The sequence below is a fragment of the Solanum stenotomum genome, unplaced genomic scaffold, assembly GCF_019186545.1.
Source record: "Solanum stenotomum isolate F172 unplaced genomic scaffold, ASM1918654v1 scaffold6102, whole genome shotgun sequence".
NCBI classification, from domain to species: domain Eukaryota; kingdom Viridiplantae; phylum Streptophyta; class Magnoliopsida; order Solanales; family Solanaceae; genus Solanum; species Solanum stenotomum.
In genome coordinates, this window is record NW_026036040.1 from 1 (window position 1) to 24,303 (window position 24,303).

Below are 24,303 nucleotides of genomic sequence, written 5' to 3' on the forward strand. Positions count from 1 at the left end.
ATATCCTAGATCTCTTCATAGTTAACCTCGTGATGATGAATATGGATGATGGTGAGATAGTTGAGATTATCAGACTCATGTATGGTTTGTACTTGTAGGAATAAAAATAATCTTGTTGGGAGAGTCATTTTCGAAATAGACCATACAAAATTGTCGAAATTCAAATTTAATTGGACTCCAATATGAATACTGAATATCAAAAGAGAAATTAAAAAAAAAAAAGGACTCGTACATGAGAAAATAGCCAGAGTTGGAGTTATATCAATTCACTTTGTATCACTATATGAATTTGTTCTGATATAAAGTGAACATATACAACAAATATAAAGCGAATTGATTAACAAATATAAATATTCACCTTTTTAGGACCACTAATGTATTAGTCAAGGAATAATGACTAACATTTGGCAAATTCTTTTTAGAGTAAAGATTCTAGGAATTTTATTTTGTATCAAACAGCAAATCAATTAAACCTAAATTATTATCATTGCCCTTCACGTTGGGAGAAAAAAATAGAGATTTTGGATTAATCTTTGTCCATTTGTTGATTCTTGAAAATAAGTGCACAAAGAATCTATATGTGGATTTTCCATTCTCCAAAATCGTACTTTTGGATTCACATTTTAAGATGATTTCAGTTGATATTTATAATTTCCCATTTTAGATATGCATAAATAAACAATTAAACTTATATAACGTTGAACAAGCTAAGTAAACACACATCTTACATGACACAATATATTCTATATAATATAATACAAAATCAGTTCATTTATGTATTATGCCTTCTTGAAATGAAAATCTTATGCAGGAATCAATTAATCAGAACTTTAATACGTGTATCGAACACCAATAAAAAAACAAAAACAAAAAATGTCCACTAAATCAATCCTATAGTAAGACATTATAGTTAAAGGAAAAACTTGCATTCTCTACAAATTATTATAAAAGGAAGAATTAGTGGAACTTTTGGTTTGTAACTTGTTGCCCCTTTTGCGTCTATTGTTGTTTCTGAATCGACATTTAGCACCACAGGTTGATTAATCTAGGATGTATACTGATTGGTTTGGTTCTGTTTTTAAAATTTTAATTTGATTTATCGATTTGTAGATATGCGAAATCATCATACAGGTATCAATTATCGGTTATTGATCGGTTATCGGTTTAACCGTTAAGATTTGGCAAAAAAAATCAATGAAAATAACTTATAAATAAGATAATAAACCAAATGAACCATGCACATGAGTAGACAAATTTTGCATCTTTCTCAAAAGTATAAACACTGACACATTGTAAAGTAATCGAGAGTTTAAGATAGTTAGAAATAAAGTATGAAACTAAACTCTAAATTAAGAAATTTATATAGTGAATGTATAAATATAATTTATTGTAATTTTCGACGGGTTTTCGATTAATTAATCCATTTAAAAAAAAACTTCAAGCCGAACTATTACCAAAACCCCTAAATAAATAAAATTTCATATCCAATTAACGTTTCTTAATACAGAGGAAGAGTCAGAGTCAAGTTTCATGTCCAACAAATTGCTTTATATAAAATAACATTTTAATTTTTGTACTAGATTGAACCCATTCTTGTTTATTATTAATTAAAATACTATAAGATACTCATTATAATAAAGATTCGTGCAAAAACGTGTGGATTGATATATTCCAAAATTAACAAAAAAAAATTCCATATAAATTGAGACTTTAATTTAGTATAAATGAGGTTTGATTCTAAAGGACATTTTTAATGGATGCAAACTATTTTTTAAAATTATAGTAGTAAGTGTATGCATGTGCAAATTGAGTTATTATTTTAACGAAAAACGTAGATAACTTTTATTTACATATTAGATTTAAATGTTTCAGTACAAAAGTCGAAAAGTAAAAACAGTTAATAGAAAATTACATAATGAAAAATAAAGAAAAGAAAATAATAAAAGAGAGTAATAGGTATATTTTGTATAGGTATCCTAGAATTAGAAGAACCTTGTCTTAATAATCGGAATAAAAACATCTTTTAGCGGTAATAAATATACACATTAACAAAGAGTGATAATGTTTTTTTTACCAATATTAATTAATAGTCATTAGATCCAATGTCGCTATAGACTTTAGACATATTTACAAAGAATGTTAATTGCTTCTAAAAATACATATTTAGCAATGAGTAAGCTATTACCGTTAATAAATTACCATGAAAAATCATTTTTAATGTAGCGTATGTTCCACTCCTAGATTGAACTAATAAACTATTCAATCTTTTTTTTACTTGTGCAAGTCTATTAGATAAAAAAAATCTTCCAATAATAGCCTTATTTTAATTATCCTTTTTCGATCCATATCAACACTTCGTAGAATCTCTATGAGTTTGAGAATCTAGTTTTTTAGTTATTGAGTTTTAATTTGAATTAATAACTAAAAACATATAGACAGAATATTTTTATTCTAGACAAATTTGCCAAAACCCAATATATAAACTAGCATTTTGATGTTAATTTTGGCACTCAAAAAATATGGAATCCCATAGTGTGGAGAGAATTGAGACTCAAAATCAGATTCCACAAATTATGGAGTCTAGTAAAGGAACCTCTTTCTTTAGAACATGTTTCAATGGTATTAATGCATTATCAGGTAAACATCTCATTATTTTTTTGTTATTGTTTTCAAGACACATCCAAAAGTAGAAATAAGTCATTATCACTTAGCTTATCGAAGATATGATCCAAGATAAGAGATGAAAGTCGTGAATTAAGGTAAAAGGTTAGTAAAGTAGTCATGTTGTCTAGTTTTCCTTATAAGTGGTATTAGTATTTTCTCCTCCTACTTTCTTATACTGGTTAGTTTTACTTGTTATTTCTTTTGTTTCGATTATTGTATTACTTGTTCGTGCTACTGATATACTCTTTTCTTTCTTGTTTTGTTATGCTTTACTTGAATCGAGGGTCTATCGGAAACTACCTCTCTATCTTCATGGGGTAGGGATAAGGCTGCGTATATACACCAAATACCCTCTCCAGACACCCCACTTATGGGATTTCACTGAATATATTGTTGTATAGTACTTTACTTGAAGTTATATGCACCGACAGAGTAAACATTTTTTTACATTATTAGTAGATTGGTCAACATGTTATAACAAGTTACTTATTATTATTTCTATCATCGATCTTACTTATGCTTATGATCACATAGATAAATTTATCTGTAATCCCCTTATAAGTGACCTGACTGTATAAATATTTATGAGCTCGATATATAAAACTTAGGCTAATTTTTTTTCATTTTCCTATCATATAGGTATTGGAATAATATCAGTACCCTATGCACTTTCACAAGGAGGATGGTTATGTTTGATGCTACTTTTTTTGGTAGCAATTATATGTTGTTACACAGGAATACTTTTGCAAAAATGCATGAGTGTTTCACCATCAATTAAGACATATCCTGATATTGGTGAATTTGCTTTTGGTAACAAAGGAAGAATCTTGATATCAATTTTCTTATATCTTGAACTATACTTTGTTGCAATTGAATTCCTCATATTAGAAGGTGACAATTTGCAAAAATTATTCCCAAATGCAAAAATCCATTTTGGTTGTGTTAAAATTGTTGGAAGGGAAGTTTTTGTTTTATTAGTTGCTATTATAATATTGCCAACAACATGGTTGAAAAGTTTAGGTTTATGGCTTATGTTTCTATTGGTGGAGTTTTGGCTTCAATTGTTTTGGTTTTTTCAATATTTTGGGTTGGTGCAATTGATGGTATTGGATTTGAAGAAAAAGGTGTGATTTGGAGATGGGATGGATTGATAAGTGCAATAAGTATGTATACATTTTGTTATTGTGGTCATGCTCTTTTCTCAACAATATGCAATTCCATGAAGGATAGGAGCCAATTTCCCAAGGTGATAATATCTTATTGATAAACATGTATTACTTTAGTTTCAGTTTACGTGGTACTTTTTGGGCATAATACATAAATGTGCCCTTTAACTTGACCTCATTTACGTTTATGTCCTTCAATTTTGGGTATGCACAAGTAGACATTTAAACTTGTATAAAGTTGAACAAGTAGACACATGAGTCCTACATGGCATTATACATGTAGGATAAAAAAATGACATGTAGGATGCCATGTAGGACATGTGTGTCTATTTGTTCAACTTTATACATATTTAAGTGTCTATTTGTGCACACCGAAAGTTGAAGGGCATAAATGTGATTTGAAGCCAAGTTAAAGGGCATATTTATGTATTATGCCTACTTTTTGACTAGAAATAAATCTTAAGAAAGAAGGAAATATTTTTTTTGAAAGTTGTGGTTGTATATCGTTTCATGAAGGGGTAAAAGGAAATTTAAAGTTATGTTATTTTTTTGTTATAGAAAAATCGATGACATCTCTTTTGGGATGACAAATTAAAAATTATATAAAAGTACGTCAAAAAATGAGATGGAGGAAGTATTACTCCCGCGCCACATAGAAAGTGCTTCAACACTTGGAAGTTGGAGAGAAATACTCCAACCACAGAAATAGACAAAACAATACAAAAATATACAGAAAGACATAAAAATATACGGAACAGAAAACTTAGCGTGAGATTCAAGAACTTTTCAATTTATAAATAAAATATTTTTGTTCAATATTTGATTGAATATGAAGCTGGCAGATGACATTTCAATCTAAAAATAATCATATGTCTATGTCTAATTATAAAAAAAAATGACATTTCATATTTTCTCATACTAAATTATAAATACCTTTGCTACAGCCTACATGTCATATTACACCAATAATTATAAACATATTTTATTTGATCATTGTATATATAACTTAAATCTTTTTTTTTTTCTTTTTTGTCAAACAGGTTTTATTTGTGTGCTTTATATTAAGCACCATAACCTATGGATCAATGGCAACTATGGGGTATTTAATGTATGGACAAAATTTAATGTCACAAATAACATTAAATCTCCCTACCGGGAAAATTAGTTCAAAAATCGCGACATATACGACACTCGTTAATCCAATAACAAAGTATGCTCTTGTTGTCTCTCCAATTGCAATAGCTATTGAAGATAAATTACCTTTACGAAAGAGTAAATTTATCGTAAGCTACTTCATCAGAACATTTTAAGTCATCAGCACTGTCATTGTGGCGTTAACCGTTCCATTCTTTGGATATGTCATGACATTTACGGGCGCTCTTTTGGGGGTTACCGTGTCAATATTGTTACCATGCCTATGCTACCTCAAGATCAAGAAGCCTTCATATTTGGAAGTTGTGTTTATTGGGATGATTTTGGTTTTTGGTTCTTCAGTTGCCATATCTAGAACTTACACTTCTTTGAAAAACATTATTAGTCATGTCTAGAGGTGATAGATGAACGGTTTGGACAAAATTTGGATGGGTCAGAATGGACTGAATCAATGGGTCGTTGCTCAATCATGTCCTAATTAGTCAAGATGGGCTAAATAATGGTTTGTAGATTACAACTAATACATAGTAATGAAAAGCAAGCACGCATACAATATCTCATCCGTTATAATAAAGAACACAAGTGCTGATAGCTAGCACTGTTTATACTTGATAAACAATTATTAACGTTGGAAGAAGGCATACATGTCTTAAGAATTTGTATGCGCTAGCTCGATCTGATCTGATCTGCAAAGAACATATATTGTATAAGTTAAAACAGTAATATTGGAACAAAACATAACATTTGTAAAAGTAATAAGTTAATCTGTTAATGAATCATACCTCAACCAAAGATTAACTTAAGCTTGTCTTCTCCAGTCATTTCTTCAACATATTCCTTAATATTGATAGCCGACTCTCTAAGCTGATGGCTGTCATATACTCCGATAAGCTCTAATGACGCAATATCTCCAAAACTATCTGGGATCTCCATAAGCTCATCACAATAATATATACTTAGTTCCTCGAGCATGGGAAAGGATTTCTCTGCATCAACCTGCCATTCAGAAAATTCCACCATAAACAATTCTAGAGATTTGAGATTCTGGAAAGTGACATCTTCCATGTTCCATTCTTTCCCCTCCTCGATGATTGTGTTTTCTAGATCTAGTACTTGAAGGTTGGGTAGTCTAGCAATTCTTGACAATGAATCGGATGTCAGAGCGAACTCTTTCAACCACAGTCTCTTCAAGCTCGAAGGGAAGCCGTGTGTATATTCATGGAATGAAGCCCTAGAAGAAGCAGATAATAGGAGTACTTCAAGTTCGTTAAGGACATCCAATCTTGGAAAACAAATCTTCTCTGCTGAACAATCTTCTGGTTGTGTGATACAGACTCTAAGGTTTTGAAGATTAGGAAACCTTTTGAAAAAATCCTCTGTGTCTTCTGAACCGGGAAGGTAGAGCTCATATAATCTTCTCAAATTTTCTAACCTTAAATCCTCATCTAACACAGTGATGTCCGGATCAAAGAGAGCACCCCTCGTCATCCGTACATCTCGTAGCTTTGCAAGACTCCAAAAACAAGGCGATAGCAACATGTGTGATCCCTCTGGGCCTTCCACCACCAGAGTTTCTAGATTGCAGAGGTTTGAAAATGACGGAGGGAGAGTGTCAGCATGAGTCTGAATTTCTAAGTACTTCAAATGAATGAGCATACCGATTTCATTCAGCAAATAATCTGTCAATGTTACGCCGTACAAATCCAAACTTTTGAGAAGCCTCAAGTGTTTTAGGTGACTCTTGTGGGGAAGACGACGCTTATAGACCTTCAGAGTGAGGAGGTGTTTAACATAAGGATTCTTCTTTTCTGGATTAAACACCACAAAATTTTCATCCAAATCAAAGAAACGATTGGTAATTCCTCGTGCCATCATACCAGAAGAAGACGAAGCGTTTGAACCTCCTATGAAGTCAAACATCTTTTCCTTTCTAGATTTTATATAACAAAAGTCATGCACAAGATCATGCATTTGGCATCTAGAATCATCGAGAGGTATTACCAAGCTACTTGAAATTAACTCATCCACTACTTCTTCTGCACTTCTCATCGAAATCTGCTGCACAAATCCTTGAGAAATCCACAAATCTTTCAAATGAGAGATACTTAAAAGTTTGTCCTTTGGATAACTTGCAAGGCAAACAAAACACGGCTTTACGTGATCTGACAAATGGTCATAACTTAATTGTATAACCTTCACCACTTCCTCTTCCTCCTTAAAAATAAAGGAACTCAAATTATTCAGAACTTCAAGCCACAAAGCCTCTTTCTTTTCCTTCCGTGAAATGACTCCACCGATTAGATCAAGTACTAAAGGAAGCCCATCACACTTTCGAGCTATCTTTTCTCCAACATCCTTTAGTTCATCAGGGCAACGTTCTTCTCCGAATACCCTTTCCTCTAATAACTCCCAACTTTCTTCTGATCTTAGCAATCGAAGATAAAGAGGATCACTATGGCATTTTCCATGCAAAGCCACTTCCTTTTTTCGACTTGTTAAAATCACTCTGCTTCCTTTCTGTAATTCAGGAAAAGGTCTTGTTAGCTCATCCAATGTTGCAGTATCCCACATGTCATCCAAGACAATAAGGTACCGTTTTCCAAATAGTTGTTTCCGCAGCTTATCCGCAACGTCATCATCTATGTCATGATCCTCATTGAATCGTTCTTTCAAACCAATAACTTGATTGAAAATTTTCTGCAACAACTTTTTCTCATTACGTTCCTGGTCGACGGTGCACCAAGCACAAACATCGAAATGATCAACAATGGACTTATCATTATAAACTCTGTAAGCCAAAGTAGTTTTTCCAATCCCTGGCATGCCAACTATGGAAATGACATCTATCTCAGCTGGTCCGCTGGTGAGTTTCCTAATTATCCACTCTGTCTCCTCCTCAAAACCTACGATTATTTTACCAACTGTACTCGATGAGTTTCTTATAACCGGCTTGTTGGGAGCGTTTGCAACAATAATACCTCTGCTCTTGGGGATCTTCTCTTGTACCTCTCTTTTGACAAGCTTGATCTTTTCTACGGTATCAGGAAGTATGAAGATAAGCTGCAATAGACCATGATCTCGGACAAGAATTGAGTTAATGGAATGTTCCACCTCATATGCCACATCTAGAACACAAGTCCAAAGATCTCTATGCAACTCTTGCTCAACATACCCGAAGAACGATCTTATGATTTCCAGGTCTTCTTGCACCTGCTTAATTTCTTCTTTTATCAAAGCAACTGAAGACGCATTGGAATTGGCCAAGTCATTCAAGTTTATGAGTAGAAGAGTCATGAAGAGCGGTCCATCACTCATGGGGAAGGGGAGCTGAGATGAGTCTGCACGGGCTTTTAAGTAATCATTCTTGATATCCACCTTCAGGAGTTCAATATTTTCCAGCAAGTTTAGATTTGCATCACTTGCTTCATTCATATTCTCTTCTAAGTTGCGAACAAGAACAAATACCTCCTTGGTAAGTTCTATAACACGTGCCAAGAGAACAAACAATTTGTCATGACGAATAACGTCCTTGAGCACATCAGTAAGAATAATCAATAGGAACTCTATCATGACATGAATGGTATACGTAGAAGCGCTAGGAGTAAGAGCATTAACCATGTGCTGTTGTATATGAATCAGAGATTCTCTAAGAATGTCCGGAGAGGCTTCTACGAGCTGCTTGATGAAACGTTCAACTTCTTCCGACTTTGAACCTTTCAAATTTGTACAACATATGTGCATAACCTCCAGTTCAACAGGAATAACCTCCACAAGTAGATTATCTAGCTTGGAGTGAATATGAGCTGATAAATCCACAATAGTCGAACAGCAGAAGTTTACTACTCTCAGAGCCATAAGTTGAAGATGAGGTAAGACATATTCGATTATTTCATACTCAACGCAACTATTTACTTTCAACCTATGGAAATCTCTTAAATTGCCAAATACATTCTGAAGAAGCTCATGTTGAGTCATTGATGGGAAAATAAATTCAGAACAAAACTTAAGTAGACTTGGGAGATACATGTGGATGGCATCTAAAAGTTCAATGAAACGATCCTCGGTCATGGTTGTTACACGGCTTGGTTCAACATAGCTATGTGAGCTAATATAACTTCTGATATTCTCCAAGAGGGGAAAAAACATTCTATGAACCAGCATGTCTACTCCACTTGGATGAAACAGTGACTGAACCAAATCATGAATCTCATTGGATATGCAAGACATTTCGTCATTACAACTTTCCAAAAATAAAGAGTAATAAAGACCACAAACTGCGGACACAAACGTCAGCTTCAATGTCAACTCTTCAATGTCAAGAGAAGTTCGAACACGCCCACTATTTAACCTCTCTATGAAATCTAGAAGATTGTCGATGTCCTCGCGAAGTACAACGCGGCATGACACCTGCCAAAAGACCAAATGTTGTTTCAAATTATGTTAATACATAGATGGTGATAATTTAGATAGAAAAAGGGAACGACTAATATAGTTGAGGTGTGAAACTCGCCAAAACGTGATAGCTCAGGCATGTTTTGATTGTTGACTCTAATTTTTATAACAAGCAACTGTTACAAGTGCAGAGGACAAAGTGCAGAGGACTTTCCCTTGCTTTTTATGTTCTTCTATAGAACTAATTATTTTTCACTATAATTGAAAAGTTGAAGTCTTTGCCCTTTAAAAAATCTATATTTTAAATGTACATTTCTTTTGTTACTTATAATTATATTTTTTTTATTTGTTTAATTTTATATTGGATAATAAATACATAGTGTAAAATAAGCAAATCATGTATTAATATTGACATTGCTTAAAGTGCAGTAAGCATGTTTTAGTCTTAAAATGCAAATATTCATTTACTTTGAAATTAAAAATGTTTTAGTGATATTTTTGTGCAGAGTGCCAAAAAAATAAAAATGTTTTCCCCTTGTTATTACATAATTTTATTTTAAATTGAAAAATTATAGGATTTCTTTTTACTTTTATGATACAATAAAACTAAATGAAACATTTTCAATATTTTTCATCTAAAAAAAGACTAAAATATTTTCTCCATGTTGAATTCTTAAGCAGAGTACTATTTATTCATGAAAATATGAGTAAATATGGGTAAACTAGTATTTTACCCAACCCATTTATTACCCAATCCATTTTTACTCATATCAAATATGGGCGGGTTGAATTATTACCCATTTTCAACCCGCCCAAATTTTACCCAACCCGCCCATTTGTCACCCCTATTCTTAAGCCATTCCGAACATGTTGTACTTAGGCCACCAAGGTCCGATTCTCATGATCTAATACAAGGTTTGATTATATTCTTGCCCTTACATTTATCAACTATAGCAGATGATCTAGTACATAGAATTTAACTTGTACCAGAAAGATTAAATCATCGATTCTTATAGGTTATAAATTTTATATTCACCATCTAAGTTACATAAAGCAACATACTTACAAGAATATATTAATGTGAATGAAAAAAAAATAATTATGCAACATACCAATGATTTGTTAACTTCCCCTTTTGTTTGTCCTTCATCCAAATCAAAGAGACGTTGATCATAACGAATGGTAATTCCTCGTGCCATCATACCAGAAGAAGACCAATCGTTTGAACCTCCTATGAAGTCAAACAACTTTTCCTTTCTATATTTTATATAACAAAAGTCATGCACAAGATCATGAATTTTGCAAATAGAATTATCGAAAGGTATTACCAAACTACTGGAAATTAACTCATCCACTACTTCTTCTGCACTTCTCATCTCAATCTGCTGCACAAATCCATGAGAAATCCACAAATCTTTCAACTCGGAGATCATTATATCTTTGCCCTTTGGATAACGTGCAAGGCAAATAAAACACGGCTTTACGTGATCTGACAAATGGTCATAACTTAATTGTATAACCTTCACCACTTCCTCTTCATCCTTAAAAATAAAGGAACTCAAATTATTCAGAACTTCAAGCCACAAAGCCTCTTTCTTTTCCTTCCTTGAAATGACTCCACCGATTAGATCAAGTACCAAAGGAAGCCCATCACATTTTCGGGCTATCATTTTTCCGACATCCTTTAGTTCATCAGGGCAACGTTCTTCTCCGAATACCTTTTTCTCTAATAACTCCCAACTTTCTTCTGATTTTAGCAATTGAAGATAAAGAGGATCACTGTGGCATTTTCCATGCAAAGCAACTTCCTTTTTCCGACTTGTTAAAATCACTCTGCTTCCTTTCCGAAATTCAGGAAAAGGTCTTGTTAGCTCTTCCAATGTTGCAGTATCCCACAAGTCATCCAAGACAATAAGGTACCGCTTTCCACATAGATTTTTCCGCAGATTATCAGCAACGTCATCATCTATGTCATCCTCACTGAATCTTTCTTTCAAACCAATGACTTGATTGAAAATTTTCTGCAACAACTTTTTCTCATTACGTTCCTGGTCGACTGTGCACCAAGCACAAACATCGAAATGATCAACAATGGACTTATCATTATACACTCTGTAAGCCATAGTAGTTTTTCCAATCCCTGGCATGCCGACTATGGAAATGACATCTATCTCAGCTGGTCCGCTGGTGAGCTTCCTAATTATCCACTCTGTCTCCTCCTCAAAACCTACAATTATTTTACCAACTGTACTCGATGAGTTTCTTTCAACCGGCTTGTTGGGAACGTTTGCAACAATAATACCGCTGCTCTTGAGGATCTTCTCTTGTACCTCTCTTTTGACAAGCATGATCTTTTCTACGGTATCAGGAAGTATGAAGATAAGCTGCAATAGACCATGATCTCGGGCAAGAATTGAGTTAATGCCATGTTGCACCTCATATGCCACATCTAGAAAACAAGTCCAAAGATCTCTATGAAGCTCTTGCTCAACATACCCAAAGAACGATCTTATGATTTCCAGGTCTTCCTTCAGCAGCCCGATTTCTTCTTTTATCAAAGAAACTGAATAAGCATTGGAATTGACCAAGCTATTTAAGTTTGTGAGTAGAAGAGTCATGAAGAGCGGTCCATCACTCATGGGGAAGCAGAGCTGAGACGAGTCTGCACGGGCTTTTAAGAAACTATACTTGAGATCTTCCTTGAGGAATTCAATACTTTCCAGCAAGTTTTGATTTGCATCACTTGTTTCATTCATATTCTCTTCTAAGTTGCGAACAAGAACGAATACCTCCTTGGTAAGTTCTATAACACGTGCCAAGAGAACAAACAATTTGTCATGACGAATAACGTCCTTGAGCACATCAGTAAGAATAATCAATAGGAACTCTATCATGACATGAATGGTATACGTAGAAGCGCTAGGAGTAAGAGCATTAACCATGTGCTGTTGTATATGAATCAGAGATTCTCTAAGAATGTCCAGAGAGGCTTCTACGAGCTGCTTGATGAAAAGTCCAACTTCTTCCAACTTTGAACCTTTCAAATTTGTACAACATATGTGCATAACCTCCAGTTCAACAGGAATAACCTCCACAAGTAGATTAGCTAGCTTGGAGTCAACTAGGGAGTCATCTAATCCATAGAATGTGTCCACTCGATAATCCCAAAGAGTAAAACAACAGAAGTTTACTACTCTCAGAGCCATAAGTTGAAGATGAGGTAAGACATATTCGATTGTTTCATACTCAACGCAACCATTTACTTTCAACCTATGGAAATCTCTTAAATTGCCAATTACATTCTGAAGAAGCTCATATTGAGTCATTGATGGGAAAATTGATTCAGAACAACACTTGAGTAGACGTTGGAGATACATGAGGATGGCATCTAAAAGTTCAACGAAACGATCCACAGTCATGGTTGTTACACGACTTGGTTCAGCATATATATGTGAGCTAATATAACTTCTGATATTCTCCAAGAGGTCATAAAACTCTTTAGTAACCAGAATGCCTACTCCACTTGGATGAAACAGTGACTGAACCAAATCATGAATCTCATTTGACATTTCGTCATTACAGCTTTCCAAAAAGAAAGAGTAATAAAGATGACAAAATGCGTACAAAAACGTCAGCCTCAATGTCAACTTTTCAATTTGATCCATGTCAAGAAAAGTTCGAACACGCCCACTATTTAACCTCTCTATGAAATCTAGAAGATTGACAATGTCCTCGCCAAGTACAACGCGGGATGACACCTGCCAAAAGACCAAATGTTGTTTCAAATTATGTTAATACATAGATGGTGATAGTTTAGATAGAAAAAGGGAACGACTAATATAGTTGAGTTGTGAAACTCGCCAAAACGTGATAGCTCAGGCATGTTTTGATTGTTGACTCTAATTTTTACTCTTACATTACAACAAGCAACTGTTACAAGTGCAGAGGACAAAGTGCAGAGGACTTTCTCTTGCTTTTTATGTTCTCTTCCATAGAACTAATTATTTTTCACTATAATTGAAAAGTTGAAGTCTTTGGCCCTTCAAAAATATATATTTTAAATGTACATTTCTTTTGTTACTTATAATTATATTTTTTTATTTGTTTAATTTTATATTGGATGATAAATACATTGGGTAAAATAAGCAAATCATGTATTAGTATTGACATTGCTTAAAGTGAATTAAACATGTTTTAGTCCTAAAATGCAAATATACATTTACTTTGAAATTAAAAATGTTTTCCCTTGTTATTACATAATTTTATTATATTGAAAAATAGGATTTTTTTTTTAACTTTTATGATACAATAAAACTAAATGAAACATTTTCAATATTTTCATCTAAAAAAAGACTAAAATATTTTCTCCATGTTGAATTCTTAAGCAGAGTACTATTTACTCATGAAAATATGGATAAAATATAGGTAAACTAGTATTTTACCCAATCTATTTTTACCCATATCAAATATGGGGGTTGAATTACTACCCATTTTATCTTGACCCATTGTCAACCCGCCCAAATTTTACCCAACCCGCCCATTTGTCACCCCTATTCTTAAGCCATTCCGAACATGTTGTACTTAGGCCACCAAGGCCCGATTCTCATGATCTAATACAAGGTTTGATTATATTCTTGCCCTTACATTTATCAACTATAGCAGATGATTTAGTACATAGAGTTTAACTTATATCAGAAAGATTAAATCATTGATTCTTATAGGTTATAAAGATTATATTCACCATCTAAGTTACATAAAGCAACAAACATACTTACAAGAATATATTAATTATGTGAATGAAAAAAATAGTTATGCAACATACCAATGATTTGTTATCTTCCCCTTTTGTTGGTCCTTCATTTTCTTTTCCTCTTTCCATTCTCACTAATCAAGCTAAAGTAGTTTAAAAAAAATAATTCCTTCCTTTCAACTTCTCAAGACAAGCAATTTACATCAAACTAAGAATGAAGGAAAATCAAAGGTGTAATTAGAATCTTTTCTTTTCCAGTTGAGAGTTGTAACGGTGTTAAAGATAAGCCCACTAATAATGTCTCACTAGGTGGGGTTCCTATTTGGTCCTTTGCCTTTTAAGAATATATTTTTCGGAAAAGGCTCAAAAATGCCCTTGCCATCAATTTTCATCACATATATAACATCATAGTATATTCATCTTTAATTTTCATTCATATAACGATAAAAAATAATTATAATAAAATAAGAATTTTATTTATTTTTTTATTTTTTTATTTTTTTAAAATTGAAGTAGGATAAACATTCACTAATTTTAAAAAATATTATTAGAAAAAATATGTGTTAAAAAATATATTTATTTGGAAGGGCATTTTTGACCCATTATATAACAATAAGGGCATTTATGGACGAAAGTAATGAGGCAAAGGCATTTTTGGACCAAATAATAAACGGATGACATTTTTGTTCATTTCACGTAATTTAAGGGTGTTTCACTTATGAAACTTGTTTCTCCTGCTTTCATTAGAAAAGTCATTTCCTTATTTTTATAAATTAAAAACTCATTTTTCTAAAGAAAAAAATTGACCAATCAATTTTTAAAAAAAAATATATATATCTTTCAAAAAATTGTGTATGAGAAGTGCTTGGAGGAATTGAGAATTGGAGTATTATTGGTATTAGAAAGAAGAAATAATTAGACATTGAGAATTGGACAATATAAAAAGACAATTCACAAGAATTCTTTAGACTAAAGTCATCTTTTTATATTTTCGTTTTAGTCTCATGGTCAAAAGTTACACATTATCATCTTATATTGTATAATCAAGGGAAAAAGACATAAGATATCCCTATTATATTGTTTACTTGATCAGTGCATGTGTATAACTTAAATCCTTTTTCTTTCTTCTTGTCATATAGGTTTTATTTGTGTGCTTTATATTAAGCATCATAACCTATGGATCAATGGCAACTATGGGGTACTCAATGTATGGACAAAATTTAATGTCACAAATAACATTAAATCTCCCTACTAGGAAAATTAGTTCGAAAATCACGATATATACGACACTCGTTAATCCAATAACAAAGTATGCTCTTGTTGTTTCTCCAATTGCAACGGCTATTGAAAATAAATTACCTTTACGAAAGAGTAAATTTATCGTGAGCTACTTCATCAGAACATTTTTGGTCATCAGCACGGTCATTGTGGCGTTAATCGTTCCATTTTTTGGATAAGTCATGACATTTACGGGTGCGCTTTTGCGCATTATCGTGTCGATATTGTTACCATGCCTATGTTATCTCAAGATCAAGAAGCCTTCATATTCGGAAGTTATGTTTATTGGGATGATTTTGGTTTTTGGTTCTTCAGTTGCCATATCTGAAAGTTACACTTCGTTGAAAAACATTATTAGTCATGTCTAGAGGTGACAAATGAACGGTTTAGACATAATTTGGATGAGTCAGAATGGACTGAATCAATGGGTCGTTGCTCAATCCTGTCCTAAGTTTATTTAGATATAATGAACTAAGTCAAGATGGGCTAAATAATGATTTGTAGCCCAAACCACTCAACTTGACCCCACTTTTCTTTTTCTTTTTTTTTTGTGAAATATCAATAAATTCTTTAAAATAGCCTACTGCATAAGCTAAATGTTTGTCTTGTACTCAACTTAAACATAATGACAACAACATACCTAGTGTAATCCCACAAATGGGGTTTAGGGAGGTGGTGTGTACACAAAGATGTTGTTTCAAATAAAACATACTAGTAAGCAACAGCAGCATAAGGATATGATGATCTATTAATTACTAGGCTATTCATCAACACAAGAGGGATCTAAGATTACAAGTTTCAAAATTAAAGTCTTTCAACTTTTTTCTTAAATTTCATACTCATACAGATAGTGCCACGTAAAATGAAACAGATAAAAGTACTCAAAGAGCAGTTGTTGACACCCAATTTCGACCCTCTCCGATAATAATTAATTTCCGAGCTTCTTACTTTTCAAACGATTTAAAGTAATTAATTTTAGAAATTTTGAAAAAAAAATATATAATAGAATAGTTTGCAAGTTATTTCAAATGGTTTGTCACTTGTTATAATTTTTAAATAATAATATGTCTTTTATATAATTAGTGTATTTTATAAATATTAGAAAATCGTCTCAAAAAGATTTTATTTTTTACATAATTAGTCGGTTAAATGGTTTAGTTAGTTAATACTTATTATGAGTTATCAGTTTATAATTAAGTTAATTATTTCATTTCACTAAGATTAAGAAACTCATTAATTAATTTATATTAATTCATCTTATTTAATTTTTTTTAGCCGAATTACCAATTAAGCTCAATTTGGTTATATTCTTAAATTCAATTGCTATAATTGTAATCAAATGGGCCAAATTCTCAACTCCAATCCAAACTCTTTCCTTACCTAACCTTTAAACCCACTTAAAATACCATTTTTGGGCCAAATTCAACCCCCTTTCCAGCAGCCCAACAGCAATTCAGCAATTTCCATACCAATTCCAGTGAACTCCTAGCCCAAAACGCCCCAGCCCACTTCCTTTCCAGCAACCCGGCCCACCTTCCCTTTTCCTTCACAATAGAAACAGTCCAAACGCTAACAGAACGAGAGAAACCCAGAACTATTCCAGCCTCCCCAACGTTAAACAACGACGCTATTTCCAGCAGCTCACGGCGTCAATACACGGACAGCGCAGGAGCAGTACGATTCCGTTGTCTTCTTCTTCATATCCCTTTCAATTCGTACTAATATCGCAGCAGGTATGCGCTCCATCCCCCTTTCCCCTTTCGGAATGAGTTAAAACCTCTGGAAAAAGGTGTCGCTCCTTAATGGTGAAAATTTTTCGAATTTTGAAATCGTAATGGGCCCTTGAATTCGAACGGGATCCGTTTTTCCCCCCTTTTCTAATTTCGGATTCCCCCTCTATAAAACTCTTCTTTATTTTCCAGTAGAGGGGGAGAAAATTTTTAGTGAGAAGTCACATAGAGAAATCATCCCTAAAGCTATAACAAATCGTTCAGAAAACCTACTTCAGGGACAATTTTTATTTTTATTTTCGTTTGGGGTTGCGAAAGCTTGGTCGGATTTGCGAAGTAAGTGCTTTGGTGGTGAAAGCTCGTTGACTCAGCTCGCTGCCCCGACAAAGGTATTATCCCTTTCCCTTTGCTAAGTTCCTCTTCATCTCGTGTTATTGTTGTTTTGAAATTTTCAATTTTGTGAATCAGGTTGCCGCTGTTTTTTTTTTTTTTTCTGATTTCTTTAATGAAGATACAAAGTCATGGTTTTAACATTTGAATATGGCTAAGTGTTACTTTCTCGCTAATGAAATATGTTGTTGTGTTATTAATCTTGTTCAGGCCATTATTTTGATCAAATCATCCTAGCTTGTCTCGGCTTATTGTTGATGTCTAGTAATTGATCATTTTGGTTTGAGTTAGTATATTTTAGTTGTTGAGGTATAAAATATGTCCTTTTAGATATGATTTAAGCATAGAATGTTTCGATTAAGAGTTTTGGTTCCCTTTTGATTTTCGCGTCTAATATGCTAGTGTAATAGTCTCTCTGTTTCAATGGCTAAAGATTATCTTGTTTAGCTCTAATTTTGTTATAATGGTTTATTATCCTTGTCCCCCAGAGGCTCATGCTTAGCAGTAACTAGTTCTCCCTTTAAGCTTGCTAGTCATTAACTAATATAATTGGTCTACAAAAAGAAGTAAATAGGAGGATAATTTTGTTTTCATTGGAAGTATTTATAATTGATATTGATGCCTCACTTTCTTGCATCCTATTATTATCTCGCCTATTTCTGATTCCCCCAAAGCAGTGGCTCCATGTCAAAATTAGTCATTTATTTCGTAATATGTGGTCTTAGTCTTGATGTGTTATTTGTGCAGGAGTTCTTTTATTTTAGTTTGAGTTTAAGTCTAGTAAATTGTTAAATGTTTCTATGTTTGTTATTATTTAAGGTTGGTTCTCCTTTTGCTAACTTAGTTTTGTCTTTCTTTTCTTGCATGAAATCTGTCTGAGTTCTAACATGAACTCCTATCCCCTGTCCTTGCCTCTTGACTTGTGTCGAAATCCAATGTTTCTCCTATATCGAGTCATCCGAAGTAGTGGAACAGGCTGCAACGCAGTCCCGGAAAGCCCCAAAAATGGGCTGTATACATGCTGTATACAGCAGTATACATCGATATACGTTGAAATACAGGTTGAAAATAGAGACGCAGGTGTACAGGAGTCCGAAAAATAGATTACATGCTTTTGTATACACTAAGCTGCAGGTTCTGGACACCGTATACAAGAATATACAGCCGTATATGGAAGTTGTATACACTGCATAAAGGCAGTGGAAAATGGGCCAAGGGTCCAGAAAATTGAATTTGGGCCAAAAGCCCCAAATTTGGCCTAACTTCCTTCTTTCTTTGTTTTATTTGTTTTCTAACTAACTTTTTTATTTAATTTGGTTTAACTTAATTAATTCCCCAAAAGATGAACATTCTTTATGTTAGTTTATTTTAATATAGTTCATTTTTTTTTATCAACTCTCATGCTTTTATTCAATATTTAGTCAAAACTTTATATTTCATTTTCAATTCATTTAAAACAGTTCATGCTTTAATTAATCAAATTGGTTCTAATTATTTTTAAAATGATTTAAAAAGATAAATTCTAATTAATCTAGTTTCTTTTGTTAAAATTCTATTCGTTTGCATTTTAATTCAATTGTCTCACTTTGGATCCTTTTTCTCTAAAAAAATAAAACGAAATAAAACGTGTCATTTATTTAATTTTTTTCCTCAAAGTTAGACAAATATTGCAAATTATTATTTTTATGTTAAAACACTTCTTTTTTCTCTCTAAAAAAAATAATCAAAACATATTTTAGTCAAATCACTGGTTAACCGCAAGTTAGCGGGCATTTCGAGGGCCTAACACCTTCTTGGAATGTACATTGAACACGAACCCTTTTTCAATTGATTTTGTCTGTTTAAATCTTTTGAAAACTTTATGTTTTTCTTGATTTTTACTAAAAAAAATTAAGTGGCGACTCTTTTATTTTGGAAATTTGATTTCTCTTAAATCATAAGTTTAATTGATTTTTCGAAACTTAGTCATTTTTTCTTTTATTTATATTTTTGAGTAAAACAGCAGTTCTTTAATAAAATATCATGTTACTCTGGATGTAATCAAAGCAAGGCAGGAATAAAAAATAACGATAGCAGAATAGCAAGATAAACAAAACAAATAATCATCCAAGTCAATACAACAACAACATAACAACATAGTCCCACAAAGTAGAATCTAGAGAGGGTAGAGCATATGCAAACCTTACCCCTACCTCAAAGGTACATAAACTGTTTCTGATAGATCCTCAGCTCAAGAAAAACAATCGAAAGTAATGAAGATACAAGAAACAACAAACAATGACCAAAATAGTAGATAGTAACAGAACAAAAATTACAACAAACAATATACTAATTGAGGTACAAGAAACAATAGACAGAGTAACATACCAATGAGTTGCTTGGTAATTTCTCTATTTCTCCTTCATTTTCTTTTCCTATTTCCATGCATGCAATTCTCAAAATCTGAACAATTACTCTGCTAATTAGTCTCTAATTAACACCACAAATGTCTAGAAAAATATTAATTTGTAAAGAAGAAAGTATTAACACCCAAATATTCTTCAATAATCATACCTTAAAGTTGACAAAATGGGACAAAGCAGTTGAAATAATTACTTGGCCAAAGACAGTTGAAAAAAATACATCATAAAATATTAGTCAAAGTTGTTTGACTCTAAAAATAGAAATCATAACAATTAAAAGTGGATGGAGAAGATAATTTATATTCCCTTATATAAATTATTATTTCTGAACATGATATCGCATAACACTTTTTTATTTTCAAATAATTGACCTTTTAATTTATAAATTACGTAAAAAATATTATAATAAATTAATAATTTAAAAATATATGAAAAAATTAAATTTTAAAAAAATAACTCATTTAATTCTCGAAATCTGAATACAATCCCAGGGTGGAGGCAGTAGTACACATTATCATCTTAGTCTTTGTAAATTAAATAATTAATTGTCATCTTCAAGTCTCTGTAATCAATTGTGGAAAATATAATATTTTACACTCCACTTGTTTTGAGATTACCTATAAAAAAATTCTTTTTTTTTTTTGGGTTTGTAAACTTCCCTATCTGATTCCAATTGGATGTTCTTTTTGGGCGTGCTCGGTAGGGAAATAAAATATTATTCTAAAAATATTTGTGTATAAGACGTGAGAGTTAAGTGGTGGGTGTGTGGGGCTACGCGGGTGAGGGTGATGATGAGGTGTATTGAGAGTAGAAAAAGGGTATAATTTGTTTTTTTTCCTAAGAAAAAAGTCATTAAGATGTCTCAACTCATCCTCCTGATGCTTATTGCACGACACTTAAATTTTAAAAAGTGTCTAGATAATCATTTTGTATTAGTGTGTAAATGACTTTTCATGCAATAATAGGGGTATCTTGTGTCTTTTTCCCTTGATTAAACAAATATAAGATGATAATGTGTAACTTTTGACCATGAGACTAAAAAGAAAATATTAAAAAATTACTAGTCTAAAGTAGTCCTGTGAATTGTCTTTTTATATTGTCTAATTATTTCTTCTTTCTAGTAGTACCAATAATACTCCAATTCTCAATTCCTTTAAGCACTTCTCATACACAATTTTTTTTTTGAAATATATCAATTTTTTACAATATGATTGGTCAATTTTTTTATTTAGAAAAATGAGTTTTTTATTTATAAAAATAAGGAAAATGGCTTTTCTAATAAAAACAGGAGAAACAAGTTTCACAAGTGACATTCTAAAACACCATTTATTTTGAATCAGAGGGAGTAATACCTCACTGCTCAGACCAAATATATAGGAATCATAAAATTGCATGTTTTGACTTTTAAATGGGCTAGTCTTTAACTTTTGTCTTTTAACAATCAAATTTATGCCTAACAAGATATAAGTTTTTTAGCAACTGAAATTATATCTCGACATAATTTATAAAATATTATGATACGAAAATATAAACTTATCCTCCTCCAAAAAAATTATTCAAAAGTGCAAATGACTAAATAGGAACCCCACCTAGTGAGACATTATTAGTGGGCTTATTTTAATAACTTTACAACTCTCTACTGGAAAAGAAAAGATTCTAATTACACCATTAATTTTCCTTCGTTCTTAGTTTGATGGAAGGAACTTTTTTTTGAACTACTTCGGCTTGATTAGTGAGAATGGAAAGAGGAAAAGAAAATGATGGACAAACAAATGGGGAAGATAACAAATCATCGGTATGTTGCATATAATATTTAATTATTTTTTACATTCACATAATTAATTATTAGATAGTACAAGCCCGTGCAAGCACGGGCCCAACTCTGTGCTATGGTAACTAAAAAAACATATATATATATACTTTTCACTATATATATAGCCCGTGCAAGAGGACTTTCTCTTGATTTTTATGTTCTCTTCGATAGAACTAATTATTTTTCACTATAATTGAAAAGTTGAAGTCTTTGGCCCTTCCAAAATATATATTTTAAATGTACATTCCTTTTGTTACTTATAATTATATTTTTTTATTTGTTTAATTTTATATTGGATAATAAATACATAGGGTAAAATAAGCAAATCATGTATTAGTATTGACATTGCTTAAAGTGCATTAAGCATGTTTTAGTCCTAAAATGACAATATTCATTTACTTTGAAATTAAAAATGTTTTCCCCTTTTTATTACATAATTTTATTTTATACTGAAAAATTATAAGATTTTTTTTTTACTTTTATGATACAAAAAACTAAATGAAGCATTTTCATCTAAAAAAGACTAAAATATTTTCTCCATGTTGAATTCTTAAGTAGAGTACTATTTACACATGAAAATATGAGTAAATATGGGTAAACTAGTATTTTACCCAACCAATTTCATACCCAATCCATTTTTACCTATATCAAATATGAGCGGGTTGAATTATTACTCATTTTATGTTGACCCATTTTCAACCCGCCCAAATTTTACCTACCCGCCCATTTGTCACCCCTATTCTTAAGCCATTCCAAACATGTTGTACTTAGGCCACCAAGGCCCGATTCTCATGATCTAATACAAGGTTTGATTATATTCTTTCCCTTACGTTTATCAACCATTGCAGATGATTTAGTACAGAGTTTAACTTATACCAGAAAGATTAAATAATCGATTCTTATAGGTTATAAAGATTATATTCACCATCTAAGTTACATAAAGCAACAAAAACATACTTACAAGAAACATCAATTATGTGAATGAAAAAAATAATTAAATATAATAAACAACATACCAATGATTTGTTATCTTCCCCTTTTGTTTGTCCTTCATTTTCTTCTCCTCTTTCCATTCTCACTAATCAAGCCAAAGTAGTTTTTTTTTAAAAAAAAAATCCTTCCTTGCAACTTCTCAAGAGAAACAATTTACATCAAACTAAGAATGAAGGAAAATCAAAGGTGTAATTATAATCAAAGTTGAGAGTTATAAAGGTGTTAAAGATAAGCCCACTAATAATGTCTCACTAGGTGGGGTTCCTAATTGGTCTTTTGCCTTTTAAGAATATATTTTTCGGAAAAGGGTCAAAAATATTTTTAAACTACGTGAAATGAACGAAAAATCCTTCATTTATAGTTTGGCTCAAAAATGTCCTTGCCATCAATTTTCGTCACCTATATAACATCATAGTATATCCATCTTTAATTTTCATTTATATAACAATAAAAAATAATTATAATAAAATAACAATTTTTTTTAAAAAAAAAAATTGAAGTAGGATAAACATTCACTAATTTTAAAAAATATTATTAGAAAAAATATGTGTTAAGAAGAAAATAAATAATATATTAAGTTGGAAGGGCATTTTTGACCCATTAAATAATAATAAAGGCGTTTATGGACGAAAGTAATGAGGCAAGGGTAATTTTGGACCAAATTATAAATGGATGACATTTTTGTTCATTTCACATAATTTAAGGGTGTTTCACTTATGGAACTTGTTTCTCCTGCTTTCATTTGAAAAGTCATTTCTTTATTTTTATAAATTTAAAACTCATTTTTCTAAAGAAAAAAATTGACCAATCAATATTTTTTTAAAAAAATATATATATTTCAAAATATTGTGTATGAGAAGTGCTTGGAGGAATTGAGAATTGGAGTATTATTGGTACTAGAAAGAAGAAATAATTAGACATTGAGAATTGGACAATATAAAAAGACAATTCACAAGACTACTTTAGACTAAAGTCATATTTTTATATTTTCTTTTTAGTCTCATGGTCAAAAAGTTACACCTGCATTATCATCTTATATCGTTCAATCAAGGGAAAAAGCCATAAAATACCCCTATAACTGCATGAAAAGTCATTTACACACCAATAATTATAAACATATTTTACTTGATCAGTGCGTGTTTGTAGCTTAATTTTTTTTTTCTTCTTGTCATACAGGTTTTATTTGTGTGCTTTATATAAAGCACCATAACCTATGGATCAATGGCAACAATGGGGTACTTAATGTATGGACAAAATTTAATGTCACAAATAAAATTAAATCTCTCTATCGAAAAAATTAGTTTGAAAATCGCGATATATACGATACTCGTTAATCCAATAACAAAGTATGCTCTTGTCGTCTCTCCAATTGCAACAACTATTGAAGATAAATTACCTTTACGAAAGAGTAAATTTATCGTGAGCTACTTCATTAGAACATTTTTTGTCATCGGCCGGTCATTGTGACATTAACCGTTCCATTNAACAACTATTGAAGATAAATTACCTTTACGAAAGAGTAAATTTATCGTGAGCTACTTCATTAGAACATTTTTTGTCATCGGCACGGTCA

General features: G+C 31.9%; 1 protein-coding gene and 2 pseudogenes across 1 annotated transcript; 1 reads left to right on the forward strand and 2 right to left on the reverse strand.

Annotated features, from left to right (window-relative positions):
• Positions 1 to 2,518: 2,518 nt before the first annotated feature.
• LOC125852829 (amino acid transporter AVT1I-like) lies at positions 2,519 to 5,377 on the forward strand (annotated as a pseudogene).
• A 388-nt stretch (positions 5,378 to 5,765) lies between these two features.
• On the reverse strand, positions 5,766 to 22,910 carry LOC125852830 (putative late blight resistance protein homolog R1A-3). Its single transcript, XM_049532516.1, has 3 exons — positions 22,754 to 22,910; positions 19,890 to 19,964; positions 5,766 to 9,389 (listed from the first exon to the last, which is right to left on the reverse strand). The coding sequence occupies exons 1-3, from the start codon at positions 22,808 to 22,810 to the stop codon at positions 5,766 to 5,768; spliced, it is 3,756 nt and encodes a 1,251-aa protein (XP_049388473.1). The 5' UTR covers positions 22,811 to 22,910.
• Positions 6,703 to 24,303, reverse strand: part of LOC125852833 (amino acid transporter AVT1I-like) — a 78,136-nt pseudogene continuing 60,535 nt past the window's right edge.

Bases quoted from the DNA above. Each gene is read 5' to 3' on its own strand.
- LOC125852830 (XM_049532516.1), bottom strand. From the start codon at position 22,810: ATGGAAAGAGGAGAAGAAAATGAAGGACAAACAAAAGGGGAAGATAAC. The intron at 19,965-22,753 runs GTATGTTGTTTA...GTAATTGTTCAG, and splicing joins GGGAAGATAACAAATCATTG to ATTTTGAGAATTGCATGCAT. The intron at 9,390-19,889 runs GTATGTTACTCT...GTCTTTTGGCAG, and splicing joins AATTACCAAGCAACTCATTG to GTGTCATGCCGCGTTGTACT.